The sequence below is a fragment of the Pseudorasbora parva genome, chromosome 10 (assembly GCF_024679245.1).
Source record: "Pseudorasbora parva isolate DD20220531a chromosome 10, ASM2467924v1, whole genome shotgun sequence".
In the NCBI taxonomy this organism is placed as follows: domain Eukaryota; kingdom Metazoa; phylum Chordata; class Actinopteri; order Cypriniformes; family Gobionidae; genus Pseudorasbora; species Pseudorasbora parva.
This window is the reverse complement of record NC_090181.1, coordinates 8222842-8236061: the sequence shown is the minus strand read 5'-3', so window position 1 is coordinate 8236061 and position 13220 is coordinate 8222842. Positions and strand designations below refer to the sequence as shown.

At 36.4% G+C, this 13220-nt stretch overlaps 1 protein-coding gene across 1 annotated transcript in view; it reads right to left on the bottom strand.

The window, feature by feature from the left end:
• The window catches only part of peli2 (pellino E3 ubiquitin protein ligase family member 2), a 38799-nt gene extending 33086 nt beyond the window's left edge, over window positions 1–5713 (bottom strand). Inside the window, exon 1 of the mRNA XM_067455040.1 lies at window positions 5370–5713. Coding sequence (XP_067311141.1) covers window positions 5370–5446 — 77 coding nt within the window. The 5' untranslated portion in view covers window positions 5447–5713. The remainder of the gene's footprint in view (window positions 1–5369) is intronic.
• Between the last annotated feature and the right edge of the window lie 7507 nt (window positions 5714–13220).

The following is a 13220-nucleotide window of genomic DNA, read 5'->3' as shown; positions in this document are numbered from 1 at the left end:
AATTAATATTAAAGTTTCAAATAATAAATCAATTACAAATTATGCAAATATTTATTTAGCACATTGCAACATCAAACAGTATAAAATAAAATTCAAAGTAAAATGTTTAACTTGATCTCACTCATGTGTACATTAAATAATAATGTACAGGTCTACTAGCCTACAGAAATGTAATAAAGTAATCAAATGTAAAATAACTGCATATTTAACTGTTTAAATGAAAGATTATTCCTTATTAAACTTACAAAAGCTATTCAATCAAGAGCAGTGAGTGATGTCCTTATCGTTTGTTTGACATTAAACATAGCAGTAAAAGCTACTGCCCCTTTAAGACCTAATAGAGGGATATGCGTCATCTTTCACGACTGTATAAAGTTCACTTAAGGCATATTCAGACTATGTCTGCTAGAATTCTCATCAAGATGAACATGTTGGCATACTTTTTGTGTGAGTTTGTCCGTTTAAGCACAAGACTTAAAAGAGAACTCAATATTTGCACGCTGTGAGACGGGTGCGCGCTTCCGGATGACAGTGACGGATCTTCTTTCAGTGCGCGCGAGTTATTATGGTTATTATTCGCGTCTTCTGGCACTACATCCGGGTAATGACGGCGAAAACGACTGGTCATATTCGGACATACGGCCGCACTCGCATGCACTGAACACAGTTTATAAAGAGGGGAAACAGTATGCTATTTTTATTTACCCGCCACGGTGGCCGGTAGGTGAAGCGAGTTTACCCGCCACAACGCAAAATCACCCGCATTTGGCTGGTGGCGGGTGCTAATTTCCATCCCTGGTTCAAACACATGAGCGTTTACACTATGAAAGAAATCCAGTCTAATGCGTTTGACTACCTCTGGAAGTGTCTGTCTTTCAGAGGTCAGAGTTTGAATGATAGTGACTGTAAGGCCATCTTAGTGAGTTGGCAGAAACTTTAGAGTCAGCGAGATCCATCTCCCCACAGCTATCAGTCACAGAGGAAAGACACCATTACAAAAGGTGCATTTTCGAGGGTTGTTGTGTCCCACAAAGCCTTATCAAAAAGCTCAGTCAGTCTAATGAGAACAATGAACAGAGAGAGGAGGACTGGAGGCTCAGATCTGCCTGCGCCCAGATCAATAATACCCTCTTTCAGCCTCTGCGCTGTGTGTGCCAGCAGCCAATGCCAGGCCACCCCAATGAATCAGGGCAGCAGAAAGTTGGTAGGTTGATTTTATTTAAGGAATACATGCTACAATAGATTTAAATTCAATGAATCAAACACTCTAAGAACAGCAACATTTTTACCATACCATCAGATTCATTTTGTACTCAGAGTAATGCAAGATTGTTCAATATAAAAGATAAAAACCACTCAGCCACAAATATCTACCAATTAACCTTGATTTAGGTCATATGATGTGTTATCTTTTATAAGATTCTGAAAATATGTTGCCTTCAAGTGCACCCAGGAAAAATGTGTAATACGATATCATGCAGACAAGTTGGAAACATAAAATGGAAGCAGCCTTAAGACAAAATGATATAGTGCAAACAAAACTACATCTGACTTCATAACTAAGAACATAATTCATTTATTTAATATAAAAAAAGATTATGAAATGAAAGTCAAGTGATTAACTTTCAAAAATTGTATTCGCTCCCAACTTGCATCCACTCACTGATCTCTATATAGAGATTAGTGATGTACTATCTATATTACAGATCAGCATTTCTGTAATGCGTCAAATCAACATGCCACTCACAACTTCACCTGGTCATTCATGTACTCAGAACCTGCAATTATGATGTTTCCGACTCCGCTTGAAGGGCATATTGTGCTCATAAAAGCGGTAATGTCTGGGTTATATTTGACTATGAAATTACACTCAATTCAAAAAAACACTATTCTAAAAAACCAATAGGAAAATCATGAAGTAACACACAGACAGGTTTGACAACAAATTAAAGACTTAAAGGTTTCTGTGCTTTTAAACAAACTGCTCCACCAAAAACATGTGGAACTCAGGATTCATGAACACACACATTGCGTTCACACTTGTAGTTCGGTTAGTTTGGTTTGTTTGGTCCGGACCAAAAAAAAAAAAAACATATAGTCCTGGTCCATTTACGAGTTCATACTGGCATTTTTAACAGCGAACCTAAAGTTACCGAACCAAAGGCATAGGGAGACGCTCACAACCTGATTGGTCGGCTTATGACGGAGGAGTTTGCTTACTGAACATTCAAAACAATGCTGTGTGCTGGATTAAACGCCATCATTTTATGCGCGTTCATTATTTTTAGCTGAGAACTCATGAAGAGCTCATAAAATGTTCCAAACATTCAAAACACCACTAGGATTTCCTCCGTTGTACGCAGAAAAGAGACGGCCGTTCCGTCGTCTGTACCGACAAATGGGCAACACGGGTCCTTTAATGAGAAGAACGAGGTATGCTTTTTATGCGTTTTTTCTAGCATTTTCGAAACATGCTCGTCGCACCAAATATTGATGAGGCACTTCCTCGTTGCTCTACGTTTGTCCTCTAACGTTAACATTATTTATTTTGGATACACCAATCTTTCCGCATTGTTAAATCAGCTGACTATGCGTCGCATCTTGTGTTTTTGGTCCGTTTACATGTCTTTGGTCCGTGTTGCGTTCATATATCAATCGAACCGCACCAGGGTCCGTTAGGAAGCGGACCGAGACCCATCTTTTCAGTGGTCTCGGTCCGCTTCTTAGTTGCACACCAGGGTTCTGATGGCAGCGTTCACGCATGTTCAAATGAACCGCACTAACCAAGCAATCGCACCAGGGTTCGTTTTAATCGAACCAAACTTGACAAGTGTGAACGCACCCTTAAGTGTATCATGTCTTATTGTGATATTAACCAGATATAAGTCTAACAACAATTCAGTTTTCTTTTTTAACTTGAAAAGTATAGTGCACAGTTTCCTTTTTTTTTTTAAAAAAGAAGGTTACAATGGCTTAATTAGTTAACGGTTACCTACCTTAATTAATTAACTAAGAATGAACAATCCTTCTACTTAGCTCTTTTAACATTTACTAATACACCAAGATAAAAAGCTGTATTTGTTAAAATTACTTTGTGAAATAACAGACAATGACCAGTTGCATTTTTACTAAATTAACAAAGATTAATAAATACTGTGTCAAATGTATTGTTCATGGATAGTTAACAAATGAGACCTTACTGTTAAGTTACCAAAAAGTTTGAATCTGTTTGAGTGTCATAACTGATACATTTAGGGCTCATACAGAATGATACAGTGAGAATATAGAGCCTATGCTCGCAGAAGGTTAAAAAAAAAAAAAAAAACTACTTTTTTATTCAAAGGCCCATAATTTAGAGGCCTTAGAAATTGGCAAATCAAATGATACAGTATGCTTTATAGGTTAAAAATAAATTCAGTTATATAAATACTGTATCAAAAGTATTGCTTGTGGTTAATGAACAAAATTGTAATGTGTCAACAAATAGTTAATGTTTTTGAGTATCATATATGCAACATAAGTCTTCTATAGCCTACTTTTATTCAAAGGCCCAAACAGAGCAAAAACATGCAATGTGTGTAGTTGCTAATATTTGTATGGACAAAAAGTAAGATGAAATACTGATAGCTTGTAATAGCTATTAGATATGTATAATAGTGTAGCAGACTACTTACATAAAATGCATATAAATATCAGTTGTCATCTCCCAATGTGTCTTAGCAAGATTAGATTTCATTTAAACGCTTCGTTTTACGATCAAAACTCTGTTGTTTGTATTGGGGACAAAAACATAATTTGATGCGATGACAATTGAAAGACATACACAATTTTGTGTCACATTTAATAATCCTATTTTAAAATGATTTTTCTACACACACACAAAAAAACAAGTATGAATCTAAGTTGATTCAGTCCAGTAAGTGTTCATCTTGAAATATTACTACCAATAAAAAAAGTTGCATTTAGTTTACAAAAATCAGTAAAAATTTCAAAACAAAGACATGAGGATATTTTTTTTAATTATAAAAGGTGTTTTAATTGCTTAAAAAAAAAAGTGAATTTCTAGCAAAGTTGAGATCATGATAAAAAAATAAGATCCCTTAGAAATGTACATATGAAATGATACAGTAGGCTTTATAGGTTTAAAATGAATTTTAAGTTACATGAATACTGTATCAAATGTATTGCTCATGGTTAGTTAACAAAGGAGTCCTTATTGTAAAGCGTTACCAAAAAGTTAAAATATGTTTTTTATATGATGCATCAGGCTGAGTGAGAATATGAACCTAATGCTCAAGGAGGAAAAACAAAAAAAACACCTAATTTGTATTCAAAGGCCAATCATTTAGAGGCCTCCGAAATTTGCACATCAAATGATACAGTAGGCTTCATAGGTTAAAAATAAATTATTTCATAAATACTGTATTAAATGTATTGCTCATGGTTAGTGAACAAATTTAGTCATTGTAATGTGTACACAAACAGTTCGTGTTTTTGAGTATCATCTATGATGCATAACCGGGAGGTCTTCTATAGACTTGACCTGAGATCCTTGAGGTTAAACAGCTTTCCCTGCCCTCCTTATGGGACAGGTCAGCACAGAGAGCATATTCTAATGAACTAATGATGCAGACATCAAACATGCAGCGCTCCAGGAATGGTTTGGAAACCCCTGCTCTAGATCACTGAACATTTGAGATTTACAACCAAGCAGAGAGAGAGGGGGTATTGTAAAACAGAGACGAGCTCATTGCTCAGTCACGGAAAAGGAGGGGGGCCCAATAACTTTAGAGGGCTGCTTCCGAATTCCTCCACCGCCCTTCATCTCGTTAGGACTGCCCGTACAGATGATGAGCGAGCACCATGAGAAATTCCCATCAAGGTCCGAACACTGGGGCCAGTCTGGGATTAAAGCCTAAACATCCACGATGGAGTAAAATGCACACCCTGCGCACACATTTGTCATCCTGAAATCACTTTAGAGGATGGCTTTCGTGCCTAAAAATAATAATAGCCCAAATGGGTTTATTTATCTGGCTCCCTCAAGCTTACAGACAACACTCTCTGGAGTGCACGTGTTTCATTTGTGCAGTAACGTGAGCGCGTGAATTTTAAGAGCTGGGAGGTCTCGCGCTCTGCACACCAATATCAAGTGTGTAAACAAACTATTTCCGTAGTCTCTAAAAACGCGGTTATCCACTAAATAGCGGCTCAAAATATGCCTGGGAGTTTCTAAAGAACCCTGTTGGGAGTATTGGCGGCACGTGAAAGTATGCAGCTTGGAAACAGCAAATAATAAGAGCTAAAGTCGTGTGAACTCGTCAATATTGGACACACATGAGGAAAAATAGCTGCGTGTATGGACTCACCCCAAAACCACCAGTTCGCCGTACTTTACTGGCTCTTTGGTGGGCGCACAGTGCTCCTCTTGACCCGCTGAAAACATGAGGCTTTTCAAACAACACAACGCCCCTCACTTTAAATTACACGATCAATCCAGCGACGAAAAGGGAAAGACTTCAAAGGACGCTCCTAACTGCCATATTACCCATTTACCCGCTCCCGATCTTGCGTTGTACTTTTCTGAGGAAAAATAATCAATGAAATCGTACATCCGACATAAATGTAAAAATTAAAGCCTTGATTCTCGGAGACATTTCATCATAGGAACTGCGAATAACTTAATGCTCCATCCGCTGAAAGAAAAACAGTACTAGTAGGGGGTGGACCGTACCATTCACTTGTAACGACTTTACGCGGGGAAGCATCGAAAGAAACTTTCCCATTATTAATGTGAATATTCAAACAGCTTCATCGTCGGTCAGTGTCGGCTACACACTTTTGTGGACTGTATTCACTTTGTTTAAACTCTTATGGAAAGTTTGATCCTGTGATATCTCACCGTTTAATCTATTAAAAAAACCTCGCCCCCCTCTAACGGCACAATCCAACACAACGGCGGTCTGAGGCGGCACCTTCAATTATGTAAACAAAGGCTGAAAGTTGGACATATTTAAAGCGGTACACTAAATTATGAGCAGTTTTTTATTTTATTTTAACCTTATCCATTGGAAACACTACGTAAATAACAATAATAAAAGCAGCAACAATAATAATAATATATTTTTGATAATAATTATATTAAAAAATATATATTGTTAAAAAATGTATATATATATATATATATATATATATATATATATATATATATATATATATATATATATATATATATATATACTTAAATTTAACTTTAAAAAGTAGTTAAATCTTATATACACTGTAAAAAATGGTTTAACTCTAAAAAAGTAAGTTACCTGGTTACCTTAAAATTTGTAGTTCATTGTAATTAAACATTTGAGTAAATACAACAAATGAGATTGGTTCAATAAATAGAAACTCAAAACATAATGTTATTTGAATCACATTAACTATCTAGGTTGATTTGACAAAAGATAAAAAGTTGTGATAACAAATCATGAAAATAATATTTTATAGTGTTAAAACACTAACTTATAAAAACAGAAAAAAGTTAATTGTTTAACTTATTAAAACAATGTAAAAAAAAATGTTTTTCCAGAAAATGTTTTATAATGTTTTAAAAAGGGACAGTTTACCCCAAAATTTAAAATCTGTATCTCACCCTTTACAGAACACAAAAGAAGATATTTTTAAGAACATTGTGGTCCAAACTAGACCCCTTTGACTTTAATTGCTGGGAAATATCTATCTATCTTTAAAACTATTCCTTTAATTTACATAAAATTTACAATGATCTTTAAGCTTCTGTCATTTAAACTTTTGTATATTCTTTTAGGTATGCTGGATGGAATTTTCTTTTACGAACAAATGATTAGCAGCGATAATGTAAACCAGACCTGTGAATCTAAACTGTTGACTTACTCTGCTGTAAACCATGAGAGTGTTAAATGCCATCGATTCCCTCGCAGACATCATGCTGTTCTAACAGCTCAGTCCACATGAATGAGCCATTTGCTAAAGTTTGCTTTTCTTCCATACATGCCTCCCACAGCCCCATTCAGATTCTTGATCATTAAGTTTGATAATTAGTATTGTAGATTTATTTTGCCTGTGTTTTAAACCCTTTGAAACATAGAAATGTTTATTTTTCTGCTTTAAGGATTTGTTCACCCAAAAATTCTATAATTAACTTTTCTATCACTTACCTTTGCAAACTTGTATACTTTATTGCATGGAACAACAAATAAGATGTGAGGTTGAGTAATTGATGACAAAATATGAATTTGTGGCAACAACAAAAAATCTTTTTTAAGTCAGCATAAAATGGAAGTTTTGATTTTCTTCTCTATTTTGATGTATATCTGACTGAAATGGCTTCTCGAACAAGAAAAAATGTAGGACGTGACAGGTTGCCCCGCCCTCGTGAAGAGAAGAGATGTCCCTGCCAGAGGGAGGCAAAGTTATTTTGATTAAATATTATGAGGGCACACAAATTTTAAGAAAATATTAATAATAATAATAATAAGGATGTGCATTGATAAATAATTTATAATAAATACAGCAATATTCCATAAAAAAATGAATGGTGACTTTAATATCAATTTGGCCCACTGCAGAAAATTGTCCGCTGACAAATCGGAATGTGTTCTCATTCAAATGAATGTTGTCAGTTCACTTTCTCTGGATAATTGAAGTCTGAAATAGTTACTTATTGATCACTGTGGGGCTCCCACTTTTGGCCGATCAGCACTCCGCATGTTCTTTGACGGCTGTTCAGTCATTCACATGTTCTTGCTGAATGTGTTACCTCCACACTTTTGTAAAGTATTGTAATTAGCCCACACTGTCATCACAGTCCATCAAGAGCAATTGGGTTTTTGGCAAGGGTTTCACCTCCCTCAACCTCCTCCAACAGGGCTCAACACACTAGCTTAACACACTGACCTTTGTCATTTGTCCTGGAATCATCATATTAGGGAATTTCACAGAAACTAAAAATAAATTTTTTTTTAATGGAAAAATGGTTTTCTTTTTTTTAAAGAAAACAACACCTACTTATGATATTATAAACAGACACACAGTATGACAGTGTTGTACAGTGTTTGGGATTGTTTTGTGGCACAAATGAAGATCCATCAGAACTCTCCTAAACACGGTTGATGAAATCTGAGAGATTTTTGTTCTTCTATTGAAAGCATAAGCAACTACCACTTTGACTCTTCAAAAAGTTCATAAAGATATTGTGAAACTAATCAATATGAATTGAGCAATGCAGTCAAAATTTTCTGAGGAGACTCAATCACTTTATATGATGAACAGATTGAATTTAGCTTTTAATTCACATATAAACATTGATCAGAGCATAAACAGAAGCTCAACCAAATCTGCTTGATATGTGAGAATGAACCTTTTTGATTGTTGCAGAAGCTCAAACGTGCTGCGTAACACGAGAACGAACCTCATTGGTTGTTGCTGAAGCTCAAACGTGCTGCGTAAGACAAGAATGAACCTCATTGGTTCTCGCTGAAACTCAAACGTGCTGCGTAACACGAGAATGAACCTCATTGGTTCTCGCTGAAGCTCAAACGTGCTGCGTAACACCCAAATGAACCTCATTGGTTCTCGCTGAAGCTCAAACGTGCTGCGTAACACCTGAATGAACCTCATTGGTTCTCGCTGAAGCTCAAACGTGCTGCGTAACACCTGAATGAACCTCATTGGTTCTCGCTGAAGCTCAAACGTGCTGCGTAACACGAGAATGAACCTCATTGGTTCTCGCTGAAGCTCAAACGTGCTGCGTAACACCCAAATGAACCTCATTGGTTCTCGCTGAAGCTCAAACGTGCTGCGTAACACCCGAATGAACCTCATTGGTTCTCGCTGAAGCTCAAACGTGCTGCGTAACACGAGAATGAACCTCATTGGTTCTCGCTGAAGCTCAAACGTGCTGCGTAACACCCAAATGAACCTCATTGGTTCTCGCTGAAGCTCAAACGTGCTGCGTAACACCTGAATGAACCTCATTGGTTCTCGCTGAAGCTCAAACGTGCTGCGTAACACGAGAATGAACCTCATTGGTTCTCGCTGAAACTCAAACGTGCTGCGTAACACCCGAATGAACCTCATTGGTTCTCGCTGAAGCTCAAACGTGCTGCGTAACACCCGAATGAACCTCATTGGTTCTCGCTGAAGCTCAAACGTGCTGCGTAACACGAGAATGAACCTCATTGGTTCTCGCTGAAGCTCAAACGGGCTGCGTAACACGAGAATGAACCTCATTGGTTCTCGCTGAAGCTCAAACGTGCTGCGTAACACGAGAATGAACCTCATTGGTTCTCGCTGAAGCTCAAACGTGCTGCGTAACACGAGAATGAACCTCATTGGTTCTCGCTGAAGCTCAAACGTGCTGCGTAACACGAGAATTAACCTCATTGGTTCTCGCTGAAGCTCAAACGTGCTGCGTAACACGAGAATGAACCTCATTGGTTCTCGCTGAAGCTCAAACGTGCTGCGTAACACGAGAATGAACCTCATTGGTTCTCGCTGAAGCTCAAACATGCTGCGTAACACGAGAATGAACCTCATTGGTTCTCGCTGAATCTCAAACATGCTGCGTAACACGAGAATGAACCTCATTGGTTCTCGCTGAAGCTCAAACGTGCTGCGTAACACGAGAATTAACCTCATTGGTTCTCGCTGAAGCTCAAACGTGCTGCGTAACACGAGAATGAACCTCATTGGTTCTCGCTGAAGCTCAAACGTGCTGCGTAACACGAGAATGAACCTCATTGGTTCTCGCTGAAGCTCAAACGTGCTGCGTAACACAAGAATGAACCTCATTGGTTCTCGCTGAAGCTCAAACGTGCTGCGTAACACGAGAATTAACCTCATTGGTTCTCGCTGAAGCTCAAACGTGCTGCGTAACACGAGAATGAACCTCATTGGTTCTCGCTGAAGCTCAAACATGCTGCGTAACACGAGAATGAACCTCATTGGTTCTCGCTGAGGCTCAAATGACCTGCGTAACGAGAATGGCTTTTACTAATAGTTCTCATATAATACTCTCATGTGTTACCATTCTGATTCACATGCATTGCTGACAGACTGCCACGGTTGGAGTTTAAAATCTTTATTTGTGTTCTACTGAAGAAACAAAGTCACCAGGCTATATCTTGGATGTCTTGGGGGTAAGATTAACATCAAATAATCATTTCTGGGTGAACTATGCCTTTAAAAAACTTACAAACTAGGTATCAATACTCTCTACAGAGGCTCTTTTTTAGAACACATCAGATTCAATTTGAGACTATTTTAATTAAACATCTATTTTGGACATTTCAGTTCTTGAAAACTAATTACTGCAACAGTAATCTGTTTAATCTGTTAGTTGCACAGGAGGCGTTGCCAAAAATGTGCTTTACTGTTCTTACATTAATGCCACTTCTGAGTAAACAAAAATGTGGATGAATCACAATTCCGTGTCAATGACTGAAATATTTCTCAATTGTTCCCACTTCCTGACAGCATATGACCACATGTGTGTTGCGAATAGGGAGGGTTTTTATGAATTACAGTCAACCCCTCCACCCCTTCACACACGTGCCTGGACGAAGGATCAAAGGCTTGGTCGCTCATTCCATCTTGATGGATAGCAGATGCAAAGAGCTGCTGCTCCCGAATGGCATGTGTCTGGTTTAAATCTTTGTACTATGACAATATAACTGCATGTACGAAGGAGAAATTATTAAGCATGACACATGATCATGATCGAGCAACTTAGGCAGAGTGAAGATCTGGCCTGAATCATAATTTTCTTTTCAGGTCATATGAACACGGGATACATAAACAGAGCTGAAGAAAATGTTATTTTAATGTTAATGTTAAAAGTTATTTTGTGGGTGGTTGTCAGGGCGTTGTTATGCTGTGTTTTAGTGCTTTAACACTTAGATCCCTATAACATATGGTTACCAGTTACAGTTATGTACGTTCAAAAATATCTGAATGACTAACTACTAAGTCAGTTCTAACTCACAATGTCTGTTTCTACAGCAGCAAAGTCAGTAAATTATGTTGTTATTACTCAACATATGTACGTCTAGACTGTGAGAGCATCATAAAGATCATTTGAGAACGTTGACTCATGTAAGTTATTGCCTCAGGTCACACGTCACAGGAGTGATATTTTATACCACTTCCAAAATGGACACCTGGAAAACCCTGTTCAGCCCATGATATATAGCCCCGGATGATCAATGGCTATGTAATATATATATATATATATATATATATATATACACGTGTGACCTGAGGCAATATATATATAATATATATATATATCGATATATATTGCAGCTGCAGCTACAAACGTTCCTGCTGGATCCTGCAGCCAATCTGGCAACCTCGAGATAATATATATATATATATATATATATATATATATATATATATATATGTGTGTTGCCAGATTGGCTGCAGGATCAGCAGGAACGTTTGTAACTGCAGCTGTGGTAACTAGAGCAGATCTGGCAACCCGGATGCCGAAACACTACTGATTTCATGATTGGTCGATAGGTGGAGGGCGGAGCTTCAGGCCAAAACACAACATGACAACATCAACATCAGTTGAGGGCTGCAACAATAGCTTTTAAATGACAATATCCTGGCCGGACTACTGTTGTCAGTGATAGAAGTATTTGAAATTAACATGATTTCTTAATGCCAAGTGACATATCAGGGCCATGATTAATGATTAACTGAAAAACATGATTTATTACATTACTTACATTCAGTTCCTTTAACTATATATATATATATATATATATATATATATATATATATATATATATATATATATATATATATATATATATATATATATATATATATATATATTTACATTTTTACTTTTTTACTTTTTTACTAGTGGAAATTAATTTAATTCCTGATATCAAAATAGTCATTGTTATTAGTAGAAATCTCATTCCTGATATCAAGAATTATCATTTTAACTAGGATAAAATGGGAATGAATAAAAGTCAAAACGGCTTGCCAGACATGCCAGTGAAAAGGTTTAAATGACCATAGTTATACTGTCTCAGACAGAGGCAGGTCTGGGATCAGCTGATAGCAGTGTGACACAAGGAGGGAATGGCTGGAATCTGCTGAGACTACACTAGCGTGTCTGCTGACCTCATATCCACACAAAAGTCTAGTTGTTATCTCCTTTAACTTGTTCTTCACCCTTCATTAAAGTCTTAATCATTATAGCCATGTGGGATCGTAGAAAACAAAGGTAAAGTGAAAATGTGTGATGTACTTTGAATTTGGCATTATGTGAACATTAAGCACACGTGATTGATTTAAAATGACAGTACTCCTAAAAAATTAAATCTTATCACCCTCATGATTAGGTCGCCAGCCTCTTTCATAAAAGAGCAGCTTGGGCATTCTACTAAATGACTCATTTTGTGTTCGATCCCAGGAAGAAAAATCATAAGTCTACTTGGTGTGTGTAATATGTGAGGGAGAATAATTGATCATTAAAATAATTAACTGCATTCCTTTGTTGTAATAAAGTTCATCATGATAAATAATCTTGTAATCAGATGTGAAACAGTTGTGTTCTTCCCATATATTATTTAACTTTGAATAAAATACTGTCCAAATGATAGTTTACCAGTAAGGCATTTATTACATAGATTACTGCCTCCTGCTGTAGTGTACTTGTCATTACATGTTAATTTTCTCAAAATAATATAAATATATATTTATGTATTCTCAAAACTACAAACCAAACATCTCAATGTAGTATCTCCACATAATGTAATATACATTACAAATATTATTGTAATAAAATAATGTAATAAAATCTAAATAATTGTATGAATATTTAAAGGTTGCATTTCACAGGTAGTTTAAGACTGACTTTAGATTTTTAAAAATGTACCTCTTTTTTTTTTTACTAATACTAATATTTTTTGGGTTTTAAAGCTATTACACTAATGAAAATATGGCATGTTTTTGGTGAGTTTATAATGTAATAATTGTCATGTACAAATTGTTATTATGAGCTCAACATTTTATTACACTGAGAAAATCATTACATTATAAACATTTTATTTTAATAATAATGGAATACTTATTACTTACTTTACTATTTTTCATATGGCACATTAACATATGAATCTTAACATGTATATGAAAAAACCGAAAGGACGCAAAACCATTTATTAAAAAAA